At 35.0% G+C, this 19,510-nt stretch overlaps 1 protein-coding gene across 21 annotated transcripts in view; it reads left to right on the forward strand.

Annotated features, from left to right (window-relative positions):
• Positions 1–19,510, forward strand: part of LOC126747529 (heat shock protein 70 A1-like) — a 402,096-nt gene that overhangs the window by 11,352 nt on the left and 371,234 nt on the right. The window contains exon 2 of one of the 21 annotated variants that reach the window (XM_050456242.1): positions 13,495–14,644. The exons of 13 other annotated variants lie outside the window; for them this stretch is intronic. In XM_050456242.1, coding sequence (XP_050312199.1) covers positions 13,495–14,644 — 1,150 coding nt within the window. Of the gene's footprint in view, positions 1–13,158; positions 15,132–19,510 lie in introns of those variants that run through there. 7 more of the 21 variants (XM_050456244.1, XM_050456243.1, XM_050456235.1 and 4 more) reach the window with 7 other exon arrangements.

The following is a 19,510-nucleotide window of genomic DNA, read 5'->3' on the forward strand; positions in this document are numbered from 1 at the left end:
ATGATATAATTTTTTAACCTTGAAGAAACAATAGTCAAATCAAAATAAAAGCTCTTGAATTAATTTGTTTTATAATGGTGTATTAGGTACAGTTACCCCCAAAAGTATTTGGACAAAATTTATTTTTAACAATAATCTCACTTTACAATATAATGAATAACATATGCTACCTGATAATAATCTTGAATATTTCTTAAAGACTACTGGACAATCCTATACAATCATATACTATTATTTAATAAATAAAAACAAAAAACTAATAACATAAATTTTTAGAACGAATTAAACATTTATGTATTTTTTTGCGAAAGCTACACGTTTCTGTCTGTTGATTTTATTAACATGTGGCTTCTTCCTCGCCATTTTGCCATGAAAATTGTTTTTTCTTATAATTCTCCTAACTGTCTCAGATCCAACTTCGTTTCCTAATAGTTCCGAAACAATTTTCGGGGCACTAATAAAGGGGTCTTTTTTTTTATCTCTCTCATTATAAAGTGTTCATCACGAAGAGTCAGCTTCCTTGGACGACCAGATCGATGCTAATTTCCCACTAAACTTTTATCTTTACATTTTTTCACAATATATCTAATGGTAGAGCATGATTTATTTACAGTTTCGGCTATTTTCCGATAAGTTTGGCTCTTTTTACACAAATTAATTATAATTTCACGCTCAGCGTAGTTTCTCTCGATTTCATTTTTGTGTGTGCGCACGTTATTGCTTATTTTTCTATTCTACTCGACATGTTGCCTTAAATGTAAACAAAGATGCATACTGATTTTTTCTTACATTTCACGTTTTTATTAAAAGAATTTATACACTGTCCAAATATTTTTAAGAGATTGCATATTTTATTAATTTTGGATCTTGCAATACTATGTTTCATGCATCATGCTTCATATACCTACCATCATCATACCTAAAGTCAACAGTTATCGAAAAAAAGACGACCAAACATTATTATTGAAGTTCACCTTACGAGTCACCTTATCTCTGAGAATTTTTATACAGAGCAAAATTCCATTCATTCGTGTTTTTTTTTATTGTTGGCTCGTGACCGTGTATTTTCATACAAAACTGTATGACAGTTGTACGCCAAACAGATATTGTCAAGTGTACGAGCAAAGTTGCGGTTTTCACAATGGTAAAGTTAACGGAACGAGAAAAAATAGAAATTCTGTGCATGGTTGGGTTTGGTGATTGGACACGTACTCAAAGAGAAGCTGCTCAATTATTCAATGAAATCCACCCTGATCGTCCTCCGATATGTCAAAAGGTGGTGAGTAGAATAGAGGCTAAATTTAGATAATTCGGTCATGTTAGAGATCTGCCGAAATCTGGTCATCCTGCTCGAGATGAAAATGAACAACTTGACGTTTTGCTTTCTTTGGAAGAAAATCCATGCACTCCTCTGTCGCAGATTGGGGTAAATGTACACATGGCGAAATCTATAGTTCACCGAATAGTTAAAAAGCACAAATATCACCCCTACAAAGTGATTCCTGTGCAAGAAGTTATTTGATGAGGATTTCGATAGGCGAAATGAGTTTTGTGAACGCTTACAAAACATGTGCAATCTAAGTAATAATTTAGTAACAAATATTATTTTTTCCGATGAAGCCACGTTCTGTTTGAATGCTAGTGTGAACAGAAAAAATTGTCGATATTGGGCAACAGAAAATCCGCATTGGATGATGGAGGTAAACACCCAGTACCCTCAAAAACTAAATGTGTGGTGTGGAATAGTGCGCGGAAGAGTAACAGATCCCTTTTCCTTTGAACAGACTTTAACGGGACAAGTGTATTTCGATTTTCTCCAATTTGAATTAGTTCCAGCATTACTAGCTTTATTTCTAAATCCATTGGACCCAGACTATCCTGACGAAGAACTAATTTTCTAGCAAGATGGCGCTCCTCCGCACTATGCTGCCACTGTGCGTACATTTTTGGATGAAACCTTTCCCAATCGGTGGATAGGAAGGAGAGGACTCATCGAATGGCCTGCTAGGTCGCCTGACCTAACACCAATGTACTTTTTTTTGTGGGGATACTTCAACTCGAAGGTATTTATTAATAGGCCAAATAATCTAGACGACTTGAAAGAGAGAATTCGCAGAGAAGTGCCCGCGATAAGACTTTATTGATCGCCTTGGATATTGTCATGCCGTGAATGGCAACCATTTTGAATATTTAACTTAATTTTTGTTCTCTTTCTATTTGTTACATGAATCGTCTTTTTTTCGATAACTGTTGACTTTAGGTATAGGACATGATGCATGAAACATAAGTAGAATTCCACGCGAAATTCAAAGATAAAACAAAAAAAGGTGCTTTCATTTGAAAAAATGAAGTTGATGGTCGTAATTTATTTTTGAGCAACCCTGTATATACAAACTTCACATACAAAAATGCGCAACTTGAAATAAAAATCGACGGGTCCGAGCGTTTTTTTTTCGAACAATTCCCTGAATTTTAAATGAATTTAGACATAACTTTTGGGATATACAAATACCTGCATATACAAATACCATAATTTATAGGTAATTACCAGTGGGACGCCAATGGGACTAATTTTTTCCTTTCAACCTATTTAAAATGTTATGGCTCCCGTGCACAAAAATGCACTGTCGTCACTCCTATTTGTCTTCTTTTAAAATTCAAATAAAATAAAGTAAAAAGTCTACATATTGCATAACATAGCTAAAATTGGCAACTCGGTTGAACCCAACTATTGCATTCTTAACATTCTTTTGTCGGATACAGGCTCAATAGTGAATAGATTAGCCGTAGATTAGTAGTTATCTCTCTCTTTCTCGAATAATCAAGTGCGAGCTCATATAGGTACGTAAAAGTGGAATAATAACCGGGTCAGGATCCTGAGTATTGATCCGTTCGCTCTTGCCTTCTCGATAATTCTAGATGCAGAAACATAGTGGAACATAGCGCGAATATTCTGCGTGTCTATTTTGATTCGATGCTAATTTTAATTATCAGCTGTTTTATAAGCGTTTGTTCAGTGGGCCAGATAAAACATAACAGCAGATAGAATAATTTTTTGACCTTGAAGAAACAATAGTCAAATCAAAATGAAGCTCTTGAATTAATTTATTTTTAAAGGTGTATTAGGTATTTGAGATTTTTTTATTAGAAAAATAATTTTAATGTTCAAATAAAGACAGATTTACATCTCCTTAAGAATTTGCTGCAGTCAATAAAAACATTACTCATGATATTGAAAAAAACTATCTAATCTACTCAAATGATGTTGAAAATTTATTATAAAATGAACTAATACGGCTTGCGGATTATACTTCTGATGTCATCTTTTGCAATAAGGCAAAAGAATTTTGTATCTCCAATGTAAAAGAATCTTCTCAACCGTTCAAAACTGATTTACAAACAACAATCTTCAACCAAACGTAGGCAAAACTCAAATTAATAATAGTGATATCCATACTTGCAGTGGAGTCGTAGGTTAAGGTAAAATGAAAATCCTCCAGTCTCCCTCCACTTATTTATTAAACATTCAGTTAGTTTAAAATTCCCTACATGTTTTGGACACAGTGGTATCCATCATCAGGGTGTAAACAACAGAATGTAAACAAATAAAAATGAAAAATAAAAAAAATTAAAATTGAAAACAATAGTAATAAATAGAGGATTTTTGATATGTAATCAAACCCTGGGGCGTGTGCCTGTTACCAATTTTAAACCTTTTACCCCCTGATGATGGACACCACTGTGTCCGAAACATGTAGGGAATTTTAAGCTAACTAAATGTTTAATAAATAAGTGGAGGGAGACTGGAGGATTTTCATTTTACCTCAAATTAATAACTTTAACTTAAAACCTGAATACTAAATATAAATTACAATGATCTCATTGTCACAATAGATAAAGTCACATTTCTTGAAGTGAGCATGGATGAAAGGCTAGATTGGTATTTACATATTGATCAAAATAAATATAAGTAAATATTGTTATGCTCTAAGAGTTATTAGAGACCCTGCAGACGAATTGGAATCATCAACAATATACCAAGCATACATCGACTCTAGGGTAAAATATGAAGTAATTTTTTATTTTTATTAAGTTTTTGTATCCAAGGTGTTTAATAAGAATATTAACCAAAAAACGTACTGAAAATAGCAATCTATTTATTGAGTAAAACCGGTTATGCGTATAAACTAATAGTTCATCAGAGAAAAATAAGATTGCCCAAAGAATGTATCAACTGTTTTTATTTAAATTACAACACTCAATTTGTTTTTAGTACAAAATTCATTAATCCTCTCTCCTATACAGTGTGGCCCAAATTGGGTGTACATGTATGGGTCTTGGATCTTGGAAACTATAAGAGATAGAAAATTGGTTAAATGGGAAAAGTTGTAGGGCATTTAGTTATCAATTTAGTGCCGCTTTTAGAACGATTTTATCTTTTTCAGACTTTAAATTATTTGAAAAAAAAATCAATCATTTTTGAAAAAGGGCTGTATTTTTTTTAATTCAATGTATTTTTAAAATCTGTAAAAACATTATTAGGACAACTTTTTAAGGACAACGCATACCTGAAATCAGTTTTTGTTTTCGACGTTTCGGTTCTGAGATTCCATCTGTAGTGTGTGGCGTTCAAATTATTTGCATTTCACGTTAATTAAAAAACAACATTTATTTGCCAAACACAGTAATAAGTACAGTATAAATTATTAAATTAAATAGTATGACGCCATTGCTTGCGTCGTCAGAAAGTCAAGACGAGAGAGTCCGTCGTTCCCACTTCTACACCTCGCGCGGCGCTCTCCTCGCGCATGGTGACGTCGTGATATGGAAGGGATGCGGTATTGCCAAGCGTTTACAAAAATAACTGTCGACCGGACAACCAGACATATCGCCCCCCTTGAAAGCCTCCAGGCTTTAAAAATCATAAATAGGCAGGACAGCAATCTTCGTAACTGGACGCTTATACTCGCCAGCAGCAGTCCTCACTAATACTGTTCGGACAATACCATCTCCTCCAGGAAATATTTGTACCACTCGGCCAGTTCGCCATTTTAATGGTGGTAATCCATCCTCCATGATGAGCACAAGAACGCCTAGTTTCAGGAGCTGCGGGTAATTCTGCTTCCATTTCGTACGTATCTGGAGTTCTGCAATGCGTTCCTTGACCCAACGAGACCAAAAATGTTGCACCATTTGTTGTCTATGTTGGTATTTTGATAGTCTGTTCTCTGCTACTCCCAGTAGATCAACTTGTGGGCACGTCGTCAATGGTTCACCAATAAGAAAGTGCGCAGGAGTGAGAGGATTTGGATCATTCGGATTATCAGAAAGAGGACATAAGGGTCTGGAGTTTAAACAGGCTTCTATTTGAGTAATTATTGTAGAAAAATCTTCAAAAGTTAATGATAAACTACCAACTACACGCTTAAGATGAAACTTTACCGATTTAACGCTGGACTCCCAAAGCCCACCAAAGTGTGGAGCGCGAGGCGGTATAAAATTCCATTGTATACCTTGATTTGCTAATTTATCCGAAATAGTAGAAGAGTGTTCTTTGAGAAACGAATTTAATTCATTTAATGCACCCACGAATGTTGTCCCTTGATCAGAATAAATTTGTATGCACTTGCCTCTTCGTGACATGAATCTGTACAAAGCGGCTAAGAAACATTCGCTAGTAAGATCACTTACTAGCTCTAGGTGAATAGCCTTGGTAGCAAAACACACAAACAATGCTATGTATGCCTTGTTAGTTCTAAAATTACGTCCTTTGCGATCCCTTAGGGAGAAGGGCCCTGCGTAGTCAACACCGGACACAGAAAAGGGTCTAGAGGGTGTAATTCGTGTCTTGGGTAAATTACCCATAAGGTACTTTGTCGATTTTGCAACAAAGCGAAAACAAGTTAAACAGTCATGGTAAACCTTTTTGATTAAGTTCCTGCCATTGATTGGCCAGAAGCTTTCACGAAGCGATGCCAATGTAAGTTGTGGACCAGCATGAAGTAGCTTAATATGTTCAGAATGTGCGATCAAAAGTGAAAGTCTATGTTTAGGGGGTAAAACTATAGGGTGTTTCTTTTGATATTCATAATCAGATTGTTGCAAACGACCCCCAACTCGAATAAGATTAAGAGTGTGGTCAAAGAAGGGATTCAAGGTAAGGAGTTTGGATTTATTAGAGACCTTATTATTATTCTTCAGTGCTTTAAATTCTTCAGAAAATGTTGAAGCTTGTACCAAGCTGACAAGTGTATGCAAAGAATTCTCAATTTCCAGAGTTGAAAGCTCTCTATTAAAAAAGTCAGATTTAGATTTTAATTTAAGGATGTTTTTAAAGCGTAGCACAAAGGCAAAAGTACGAACCAGTTTAGTTAGATTAGAAAATTTGTCAATTAAAGTAAGTAAGTCATTATTGGTATGTTTTTCGATGGACACATGAAAAGAAGTGACATTTCGTAATTCAGGAGTATCAATATTTGATAAATCTACTATGTCGGTTGGCCACTCATCTTCAGTCAGCCAAGGAGGTCCATGAAACCATAAAGTCGAATTTAACAAGCTTAAAGGTGGAATTCCTCTAGTAAATAGATCAGCTGGATTGTCTGCGGTTCTAATATATCTCCATTCATCAATATTAGTTATGGATTGAATTTGAGCTATTCGATTAGCAATAAATGTCTTTAGACGATGAGGAGATGATCTAATCCAGGCAAGTACTATTGTAGAGTCACACCAGTAGTGCTTAGAGTCTAAAGTAGAGGGTATTGAAGCTAACACAGTTTTAGCTAGTTCTGCTAAGAGTAATGCTGCACAAAGCTCAAGCCTAGGAATAGTCAATTCTTTAAGTGGAGAGACTCTAGTTTTTGCACAGAGTAGTTTAGACGAAGAATTGCCTAACGAATCCTTTGAACAAAGGTACACGCAGGCACCATAACCTGGCTCCGCAGCATCAGAGAAGCCATGTAATTGCAGCTCAATAGGATTACCGCAAAGAGTTAGTCTTGGTATTTTAAGATTATTCAATTCCACAAGTTGTGTCCTGTAAGATGACCAGATTGTAAAAAGATCCATTGGAATCGATTCATCCCATGATATTTTAAGCTTCCACAGCTGTTGCAAGATGATTTTTGCCGAGATTGTGACAGGAGAAAGTAGACCAAGAGGGTCAAAAATCTGAGAAATTGAAGATAAAATTGTACGTTTTGTTACGCGAGTGCTAGATTCAATAGGACCTACTTTATATTCTAGCGTGTCAGAAATGTGATTCCATAAAAGGCCCAAGGTTTTAGAAGCAATATCTGTATCAAAAGAAATCGAATGTATTGAGGAATCAGAAGTTAAGGTTGGCTCATTTGAAGCCCATTTTCTAAGTGGAAATCCATACTTCATAAGAAGATCATGGATGTCTTCTTTAATTTGTCTAAGTTCATCGACTGTTTGTGCGCCGGTTAAAAGGTCATCAACGTAAAAATCACGTTGTATTATGTTAGAAATCTTTGGACAGTCTTTAGCATGTATTTTACCTACTTCCTGCAAAGATCTAGTAGCCAGAAATGCAGCAGAGGCTGTACCGTATGTAACGGTGGACAAATCGTAAGTTAAAATCGGCTCATTAATATTAGCACGCCAAAGAATTCTCTGAAGTTTACGATATTCAGGGGCTACATAGACCTGTCGATACATTTTTTCAATGTCACCACTGAGAACTACAGGATGTATACGATACCGTAAGAGAATTGAAAAAAGACTGTTTTGGACATTAGGTCCGACCATAAGTAAATCGTTTAAAGAAAAACCTGAGTCAGATTTACAGGAAGCATCGAAAACGACCCGTAGTTTAGTTGTAGTGGAGCTTAATTTAAGCACACAGTGGTGCGGTAAAAAATATCCAGAAGTATCATTTTGATTCTTAGATAGGGTCATGTGACCGAGTTTTTCATATTCTGTTATAAAATCTTGATAAGTACGTTTTAAATCAGGGCTTTTATTCAGTTTCCCTTCAAGATTTAAAAAACGACTTGTAGCTGTCAACTTCGAGTCCCCAAGACGATCAATGGAGTCCTTAAGTGGAAGATGTACTACAAATTTACCATCAGGGGCTCTAGAAGTGTGCTGAGAGAAATGTTCCTCGCAAAAGGTTTCCTCTGGTGATAAGTATTTAGTTTTAGGAAATTCCTCTACCTCCCAAAATTTAGTTAGCTGATTGTCAATTGAAGTTGTAAAAAAGCACTGTGTCTTTGAGCAAAGGCTTGAACTAAGATTAGTTTGTAAAGGACCAGAAATAATCCATCCAAAATGTGTCTTTTGCAAAATTGGAAGTCCTCGACCCAATTTTATTTGACCAATATGGATCAGTTCCCAGAAAATGTCTGCTCCGAGCAGTAAGTCAATAGGTTTTGCAGAGCTGAAATCGGGGTCAGCCAATGCAATATTTTTGGGAATATGTAATAAACTGGAGTCAAAGGATATAGCTGGAATATTTCCAGTTATAGATTTAAGTACAAGACACGATATGTTCGCCTCAAAGTTAGAAAAATTGGATTGGACTTTAGCAAAAACTCTAGAATTTATGGTTTCAATTTTCTGACTGATACCAGTGATAGAATGTTTAATATTTTCAGTAGGAAGTTGTAACAAGTTGCAAAGTCTTTCTGAAATGAAATTGGATTGGCTTCCACTGTCTAGGAGTACTCTACACAAGTGTGACTTATCTGTAGTGTCAAAAACTTTGATGATAGCAGTGGATAATAATACAGTGTTTAAATTAAGTTTTTCATTTACCACTAAACTACAAGGTGAGTATATAAGAGGAGTGTGCATCACATGTGTAGACAAAGAGGTTGTGGCTACGTCTTTCAAGTCAGTCTCAGTGCTGTTGGAATAAGAAGAGGTAGATGTGTTGTTATTATTGGTTTGTACAGTCCCAGAATCGGTTTTGTTGAAATGTAGAAGGGTATGATGGAATTTTCCACATTTTCTACAGTTTTTAGTTGCGTGGCCTATAGAAAGGCAGTTAATACATAACTTCATTTGTTTAGCATTATTTAATTTTTCAATAGCAGAAATTTGTAAAAACTGAGGACATGTGTAGATGAGATGTTCTTTTTGACAAAACGTGCATTTTTTATTACTGTTAGTAGCGACAAAGGATTGAGAAGTATTTTTATGAAAGTTGGGGTGTGATTGGCGAGGCCTTTCGATTTTGTTTGAAGCGTTTCTTAAAGAGCTGTTTTCGAAAGACTCTAAAATTCGGCATCTGTCTTTTAAAAAGTCTATAAGTTCCTTGTAAGTAGGGAGTTCTTCAATAAAGGTTTTGGAATCCCAAGCTCTTCTAGTCACATTGTCAAATTTACCTGTCACAATATGACAGATTAAGGCATCCCAATGTTCTGTGGGCATCTTTAAAACCGTCAAGGCGCCCATGTGCTTCTGTAAGCCGTCAAGTATGACTCTAAGGCCACGTCCAGATTCACGTGATAAAGATGGCAAATTAAAAATAGCCGTTACATGGTTGCTGACTAAAATCTGTTTGTTTTCGAATCTCTCATTTAAGATGTTCCAGGCTACATCATAATTGGCGTCAGAGATTTCAAGTGATGAGATAGTTTCAGCGGCCACACCCTTTAGAGAGAGGCGCAAGTAATGAAATTTTTTGGCTGGTGTCAGTTTGAAATTGCTATGTATTAAAGAATTGAAAGTGTCTCTAAAAAACAACCATTGGTCATATGAACCGTCAAACGTTGGAAGGTTTATTGGAGGCAGTCTAATGTTGGCTAAATCATCATTAGAATTAGATGCTAAATTAGTTTCCACGTTTGGAGTTAAAACCTGCGGCTGCATCTGGTCAATTAAAAATTTGCTCGCTTCGGATGTTATGCGGTAGAATTTATTTTCAAATTGTTCAGACTCACTGTCATGTTCATCAAAATCAATATCAGTCTCCGTAGCGGCAATCTTTAACTGAGCAGCGTTAAAATCTTCCAACAATTGATCAGCCTTTTGCGCACGCATTTTGAGTTCCACCAAATCAGTTTGAGAAAGATTTATGTTTGACTTAATAGCTTGAAAATAGTTTTCAAACCGTGTAAGAGCAGCTTTAGTAGCCTTTCTTTTATTTCTTGCGTCAGCCATCTCGAATAGTTAATAATACAAATATACAAATAGTTTCAAAGAAATTGTTCAAAATAGAGGCAAAGTAATAAAACAATGCAATTAAATAGGTTTCTCAGAACACTTAATTAAAATGCATGTAAAGTTATCAAACCTACGTAAGTAACACCAAAAATGTGTAAAATATCTAATAAAGTAGGTATATTGAATGTCAAAATTTAATAAAATGTAAATAGTAGAAATCACCATCAAAGAAAGTGTGAAATAGCAAAAGAAATGAGTGTAAATAGGTATAGTATACCAGCAAAATGTGTAATATATTGCAACGTAAACAAATGTCAGTTAAAGGTATTAATTTTGTCACCAAAGTTGCATCAAATATCACGAAATCGTTTGTAAATCAATGTAAAGTACCATCAAAGTAACCACCATAAAGTAACACAAATACAAAGCAGTTTAAGTTTATTAAAAAAAATAAACAAATAAATCAAACAGAGGCCTGTAAAAGTAAAGGAAAGAAAATGAGAAAGGAACGCACTAACCTGTAGTGAAATAAGCAAAACCAATCGGTGTTCCCTGAGAAGACGGTCTTGTTGTTCCCGTCGTCAAAAAAGGCAAAATATCCAAACTTGTGTCGATTGGGTCGGCGGTCGGCGTTTCTTCCAGTTCAAGCCACAAATAAATGCGGTAAAAGCCTCGTTGAAAGTCCCGTACGGATGTTAAAATGCAGTAAAATTCCGTTCAGGAGTCAAATCCAGCGACGAAGGACCATAAAATGTAGTGTGTGGCGTTCAAATTATTTGCATTTCACGTTAATTAAAAAACAACATTTATTTGCCAAACACAGTAATAAGTACAGTATAAATTATTAAATTAAATAGTATGACGCCATTGCTTGCGTCGTCAGAAAGTCAAGACGAGAGAGTCCGTCGTTCCCACTTCTACACCTCGCGCGGCGCTCTCCTCGCGCATGGTGACGTCGTGATATGGAAGGGATGCGGTATTGCCAAGCGTTTACAAAAATAACTGTCGACCGGACAACCAGACACCATCCTCAACTTCTTTTTTTTATGGCGGCAATTTTGTTTTTTTTTGCTAAATTAAAAAGATCTTTTTTGTCCCTTTAAAATAATCTATAACACTTTATGAAAATATTTTATGTTTACGTCAAAAAATTAAATAGTTTATTTTTTGCTGAGTTGGCCATATGGTTTTTATTGGCATTTTGTCGTACACACAATTATTATTAACTCACTAGCTTGCTAATATTAAATGAAACTATTCAAAATGACGGCCATTTTTGTTAAAACATTTTTCACATTTCTTTAACTTTTCTAAAACAATTCTAGTCTAGTTACCTTGCGTAGGGAGATTTTAGTTATATTCAGACTGTCTTAAGTAATAACTTAAGACAGTCTGAACCCTGTCCTCTAGTTGTTCGAGAGTCGCAGGAGGTTCAAACTCGTAAACTTCATTTGCAACATATTCCCAAAGATAGAAATCCACGGGTGTAATATCTGGAGACCTAGCTGGCCAATTTACAGCACCGCGGTTCGCGATAAGTTTATTATTAAATGGTTGCGTTAACAAGTTTTGAATGTCCATAGTATTATGTGCAGGACACCTTGACCTGTCAATATTTGGTGATAAATAAAGGGCCCAATAAGGTGATTATCTAAAAACAATTATAGCATTTTACTTGAAAATAATTTTGTGGAGTGGGTAATTAACTTACCATACATACCACACCATACATTAAATTTAAGTCTTGTGGCCTATTTCTTGACATTGCATATCGCGAGCTTAATTGTCCCTTTGATAACTTTCTGGCGTTAATATTTCAAAACTTCCATGAGTTCTAAGCTTCATGACAGGCATAGCGAATAGTCTTGGACCTGGCTTGTTTCTCAGGATACAGTTCCAAATATTAAAATATATTCCTATTACATGTAATATAACATTCCAATATGTCAAATTTTTCTTCACTGGTATAACGCATGTCTATTTTCGAAAATTAAAATTTTAAACAAAACTCACTAAAAACAAACGAAAAGAACTATATACGAAAAAACTATTTAACACTAACAAGAACAAGAAACATGAAATGAACAAGATAAGAACTACTAAACAAGATAAAAAGTTAAATCAAATAAATAATATTCTGCAGAATTGTCAGTAAATGACGCTAAATTATTAAACAATAATAATTGTTTATACGACAAATTGCCTCCGTAGTCATGGCCAACTCCGCGAAAAATTAACTTTGTAACTTTTTGACATAAGAATGAAATATTTTCATTAAGTGTTATACATTATTTTAAAGGGAAAAAAAAGATCTTTTTAATTTAGAAAAAAAAAACAAAATGGCCGCCATAAGAAAAAAAGAAGTTGAGGATAGAATCCCTGAACCGAAACGTCGAAAACAAAAACTGATTTCAGGTGTGCGTTGTCCTTAAAAAGTTATTCTAATAATGTTTTTACAGATTTTAAAAATACGTTAAAATAAAAAAATGCTGGCAACTTTCCCCATTTAACCAATTTTGTATCTCTTATAGTTTCCAAGATACCCATACATGTACACCCAATTTGGGCCCCACTGTATAGCTACATAGTACATATGTTGATACACATATTTTATTTTGGTTTTTTGAGCCGGTATATTAACTAACATTTTGCCTTTAACATGCAATATTGAATTATAACAACTAAGTTGTTTCTACAACATAAAATAATATTTTGTATATCTGTTACATGTATTTCAAGGCAAGTGAATGATCCAAAGCACAAAAAAATTACGGTAAGAAGATGTCTGAACGCAAAAATTGCATGTAATTCATAATAAGTATCAATGTCAAATAACACTATAGCCATAATAATGCAGGTCGACCAACGGATAAGTAATTTCCCGCCTCTAGTTTTGTACATTCATTTACGAGATAATCAATAACGCGTCTAGACACATTCTACGTCATTCTAGGCGCAACGGTTCTAGAGAATTCGCGTTAATACTGGCCTGATTGGCCAGCGTATATATACCTCCAGATCCGCGCCAATGACAACAGAGTATAATCGAACGTGAAGCAAGCAAAGCTAAACGCGCGAATTTACAAGCGATTTTATTACAGTGAGTGATATTTTAAGTGATTTATTCTCATCAAATAACAAAAAAATGGTTAAAGCTCCCGCAATTGGTATCGATTTGGGCACCACATACTCCTGTGTGGGTGTCTGGCAGCACGGAAAAGTGGAAATTATCGCCAACGACCAGGGCAACCGCACAACACCCAGTTATGTTGCCTTCACCGATACAGAGCGATTAATTGGAGATGCCGCAAAGAACCAAGTGGCTATGAACCCTGCGAACACCGTCTTCGATGCCAAAAGGTTGATCGGACGCAAATTTGACGACCCAAAAATCCAGCAAGACATGAAACATTGGCCCTTCAAAGTTGTGAGTGATAATGGCAAGCCGAAGATCGAAGTGGAGTATAAAGGCGAAAAGAAGAGATTCGCTCCCGAAGAAATTAGTTCCATGGTTCTCATCAAGATGAAAGAAATCGCCGAAGCATATTTAGGCCAAACCGTTAAAGATGCCGTTATCACTGTGCCAGCATACTTTAACGACTCTCAAAGACAAGCCACCAAAGATGCCGGTGTCATTGCTGGTTTGAACGTCATGAGGATTATCAACGAACCGACTGCAGCCGCCTTAGCATATGGTTTGGACAAGAATCTCAAGGGCGAGAAAAATGTTCTTATATTTGATTTAGGCGGTGGTACCTTTGATGTCTCCATCTTAACCATCGACGAAGGTTCATTGTTTGAAGTAAGAGCAACAGCCGGTGACACACATCTTGGAGGTGAAGATTTTGACAACAGGCTTGTTAATCACCTGGCTGATGAGTTCAAAAGGAAATTTAGAAAGGACCTTAAAACTAACCCAAGAGCTCTTCGAAGACTGAGAACAGCAGCTGAACGTGCCAAGAGAACATTGTCATCAAGTACAGAAGCAACTATTGAAATTGATGCACTTTTTGAGGGCATCGATTTCTATACAAAAGTTACTAGAGCCAGGTTTGAAGAGTTAAATGCAGATCTCTTTAGAGGCACATTACAGCCAGTTGAAAAGGCCCTTAAAGATGCTAAGATGGATAAGTCTTCAATCCACGACATCGTTTTGGTTGGAGGTTCAACTAGAATTCCGAAAATCCAGCAACTCCTACAGAACTTCTTTAATGGCAAACAACTGAACCTAAGCATCAACCCAGATGAAGCTGTAGCATATGGTGCCGCAGTCCAAGGAGCAGTACTTAGCGGTGAAACTGACAGCAAGATCCAAGATGTGCTTCTTGTAGATGTAGCCCCATTGTCCCTTGGTATTGAAACAGCTGGAGGAGTAATGACGAAAATTATTGAAAGAAATTCCCGAATCCCATGCAAACAAAGTCAGACATTTACCACCTATTCTGACAACCAGCCAGCTGTAACAATCCAAGTATTTGAAGGTGAAAGAGCAATGACCAAAGATAACAACCTCTTGGGCACCTTTGACCTAACAGGCATTCCCCCAGCTCCTCGTGGAGTTCCAAAGATAGATGTCACCTTTGACATGGATGCCAATGGTATTCTCAATGTTTCTGCCAAAGACACCAGCTCAGGCAAAGAAAGAAACATCACTATAAAGAACGACAAGGGCAGACTGTCACAAGCTGACATTGACAGGATGCTTTCAGAGGCAGAGAGGTACAAGGATGAAGATGAAAAGCAAAGACAAAAAGTGGCGTCCAGAAACCAACTAGAGGCCTATATCTTCCAAGTTAAACAAGCTGTAGAAGAAGCTGGGGACAAACTAAGCTCAGATGACAAAGCTACAGTACAAAGAGAATGTGAAGACGCACTAAAGTGGCTGGACACCAACGGCCTTGCTGAGAAAGAAGAGTTTGAGGACAAACAGAAACAACTCCAAAGGATATGCAGTCCGATCATGGCAAAATTGTATGGAGGCGGCGCTCAAAGTCAACCTGAGGCAGGAGGTATGCCCGGAAGCTGTGGACAACAAGCAGGAGGATTTGGTGGTTCCAGATCGGGGCCAACTATTGAAGAAGTTGACTAAATTAATGTTTTCCATTTGTAAATGATTAATGTACAAATTGTAAATACTTGCCAATTTTTGTCTGGTAAAAGCTTTAAGTCCTGAAATATGTATTAGATTAGTCCTGGTAATATAACTGTATTTAAAGACTGTATATTTGTGATATAGACCGAGTTTAGTTTAATAAATTTGAACACTCAAACATTTTTGAGAGTTTTATTTAAGGTTGTCCAACCTTGGATATCATCACCCTCCCCTTTCACCCAAAAATTTTCAATATAGTTTATCATAAAAAGAGGAAAATGTCAGAAAACATACATACTAAAGTGTCATAAAATGGGTGGCTCGTTAAGGTTGCGACTTACCCTATTTAGGGCCGGTATTATAAAACTATTTTGACAGATAACTGAAAGTTAAGTTGCGGAATAACGTCACACGTCACAGTTAACTCAAAATGTAGAAGTTAACTTTATCGGGTGGATGGGGTATCAGCTAAAGTTAACTTTATAAAAAAATTCTTATATTCTATCAATAATTTTGAATATAACCTAACGCTGAAAAAGCTCCTATTTCTTGACATATAAATGGCGGTAAAAAAACGAAAACTATTATCTCTTCTATACTACCAGATTATCAAGCATCTGATATATCATATAAAATGCTGAAATTTTTCATAGTTCTTTAGCTTGTAGAGGCTTTCTTTCTAGAAGTATATCTACGGTCAAGCCAAGCCAAAACAAAAGCACGAAAAATCTCTTCAGACAATAGTACATGGCTCTAATAACGTCTCAAAGACGAAGAAGAAGAAATAGGACGTTTATAAAACTGACATTTTATTGATAAGGGTAACTTGATGGTTAAAGTTGAAGTTAACTTTTGAAAAATATTTATAATACCGGCTCTTAAACAAACATAATATTTGTAAAATGCCTGTGTAAGCCAATGTTATCAATCCTGGCACTAGACAGGGAAATTTATGATGCAAAAAATTCATAAATAAGGTTGAAGGTCCATGCTGTAGAAAATAAAACACAAAATCAAAATATTTTATTTTAAGTAATTTTATATAATATAATACAAAATAATTAATTTAAAAATAACTTTGGTCACCAATTTGTTCGTAAATTAGATTGAATCGCTTTTAAATAATGCCCTAATTTTATATCGAAATTTGGGTACATTTTTACATCTAGTCAGTTACACACAAACCTGTTCAACTTTGTTGTTAGAGCCAGTAAATAGTTTTAGGAAACAATTTGTGTGACATTTTATAGAATAAGAGAAATTTCAGTTTAAGATGCAATGCATATGTTTTTCCCAATCCTCTTCAAAGGTGCAAGTTTATGATTTTATTGAGGGTATAACGGACGGTCTTGTGATCCCTTGTCTATTAATTTATGACTGAAGACACGTGTTTCACAGGGGCTCAGTTAAATGGCCTTTGAAGCACGTATTGGGTTAGATAAATGTGTTTTGCTTTTGAGAAAACTGAATTCCAACTTTTAGTATCGTTACGGTTTCGGCAGGCATCGAAAGCCAATATTTTTCTCGACGGGTTCTTTTTCGAATTTCGAGGCTTTGCTTGCTGAATATTTAACTTACCATTAATTATTATCTATCTTTTTTGTTGTATATACTTTTCAACGTTACTTGTTTTTCTAATTTGGTCAGTTTAAGAAATTAAAGGATTGTGTTTAGAAAGCTGCCTTTTATTTCAACCGAACCGACGTGTTGCTGAGACGGGTAGTTTTGGTGACGCGACATTTGTTTTCTATTTACTTTTTATTTAATAAATACATAAATAAATAGATAAACGAATGAATAAAACTTAAACGTAATCATAATATAGGTTTAATACACCACCTTGAAGTAAGCCTATAGTCATATGTCTGGAATATTTTGTAGTTAACAATATTGATAAAAATCGCACTTATATATATGATTCCTAAAAAGGAACCTGGTCCAGACGGATTTCCTTCTCTTTTTCGAAAGTCCTGTCCTCGCATGTGCGAGTCTTTGTATATCTTGTACAACATTTTTTCTTACCAAGGTTCTGCTATGTTATTACATACGTTTTTATTTCTTTTAAATCGCAGGCCCAGCAAATAGCTCCGTACGAGCTAAAGTCGAAATTATACCCATTTGTAGTTACGTCATCCAGGTGAGAAAAAACGTAAGGCGTAGATATTTTTGCCAATCAATATTAGGTTAGAAACTTTACCATCGCCTTCAGAAATTAATAGTCTAGTATGTATTTTTATACGTTCAGAAATTAACAAAGGATTTATTTTAGCAGCATATTATTATATTTTTATATTCGTGTATATACTTTCATTCCCAAAAAATTACAAAAATCTTGTAGTATTTATTGTATTATTAACAAACTTAACAATTAACAAATATTATTATAATTAATCATAAATAATGGGACATAAACAACAAGTCCGAAACCGAATTGCACTTCAAATTGAGAATGTGATAGAGCGCGGTGCAATAAAATTGAGCACAACAACGATCGCAAATATAAAGAAGAATGGGATAAAATCAGACCAGGATTACGCTGCTCATATATTTTCCAAGCAAAAGACCGCAAAAACCAAATCTACAACATATTTGAAAAGTAGAATTCGGCACGAGCAGTAGACGTAACAAAACCGAGCTTACAAAAATTGTGAATAATGGTATGAAATTTGTTTTTTGTGTATGGGCTTTTCCACACACGGTATTCTGGGTTGTGATTTTTTTCTTCAATAAAACACCAATTTTTCGGTAAATAAGTGTAATTAGAAGAATGAAATAAAGCAGTGCACTAACCGTACAATTCTGTTAATTGTTGTATAAAATATACAAATAAAAATTTTACAAAGTAAAATTCTGATTCTAACCGAGTCTTGTGTTATATACTGTTTTAATGACCTGTTGGCCTGAAGTTAAAAGTGTGAACGTATATAAAAATATGGATGGCGTGGAGAATGTGGCTGTGTAAAATGCTTACATAATGAAACGTTGCATTTTTGATTATAGGAGGATCTTTGTACTATTTGTCGGCTTTAGCAAGGAAATTGAATAAGCGGTTTTAAGAAATTAAAATCTAATAACTCTGTTTATAAAGCTAAGACTGTTTATAAAACTTAATATGCCGCCTGTAATAAAATATTAAATTTATATCATGCGGCTGGCGCGGCGACTAAATAAATTATAGTCTAAACATACCGCCCCCTTTGAAAGGGTTAACTTTCAAAAAAAAATTAAAAATCAAATAAAATAATGATAAAACAACCTTAGTACAAAAAACCAACTAACAAATAATAATGTTAAAAAAAAATGTGTAAAAAGTGAATTGAAATAATGTACATTACGAATATTATAATTAACAAATTGCAATTCAATATTTTGAATGCGGTGAAAATCTTATAAACTAAAAAATAAAAAGAGTTAATGCTAAAATATTAATCTTAGAATTAAGTATAAGAACTTATTATACCACTACTTATGGTCTATGGGTAAAGCACAAATCTTAGTAATAGCACGTTTCAAAATACCGTTGTTTGTACGAATGTTCACTACACGCACTATATTATCTTTACCGGGAAAACACTCTACTACACGACCTAGCTTTCAAAATAATGGAGCTGTGTTATCGTCCTTTATTAATACTAGTGTCCCTACTTTAATACTAGGAAATTGAGTGCCCCATTTGGACCTTTCCTGCAAAGTATTTAGGTAACTAAGAGACCATCGACGCCAAAAATGTTGTACTTGTTGAATACGCTGATTTATTATATCCGTTTGAGGTAATGCTGTTAATTTTTGCCCGATTAAGAAATGCCCAGGTGTTAAAGCCGCTAGATCATTGGGATCACTAGAAAGAGGTACCAATGGTCTTGAATTTAATATGGCTTCAATTAGAATAAAGACAGTTAAAAGCGATTCATAAGTTAAGTGCGCGTTTCCTACAATTCTCTTTAAATGAAATTTAGCTGACTTGACACATGCCTCCCATAGCCCTCCAAAATTAGGACCATATGGTGGTGAAAAATGCCAAGTTATTTGATTGATTTCTAGAAATTCTTTAAAATTTGATCCTTGTATTAATTTTTAACAGTGTCTTTTAATTCACGCTCAGCACCAACAAAGTTAATACCATTGTCTGTATAAATATTAAAACAAATGCCTCTTCGAGAAATAAATCTTTTTAAGCAATTGAGGAATGACTCTGATGATAAATCAGTTCCAAGAGACAGTTCGTTGACAGTTCGAAGTGTGTGGCCTTTGTTGCAAAACATACAAAAATACAAAGGTAACATT

This window comes from Anthonomus grandis, chromosome 19, assembly GCF_022605725.1.
Source record: "Anthonomus grandis grandis chromosome 19, icAntGran1.3, whole genome shotgun sequence".
Lineage (NCBI taxonomy): Eukaryota > Metazoa > Arthropoda > Insecta > Coleoptera > Curculionidae > Anthonomus > Anthonomus grandis.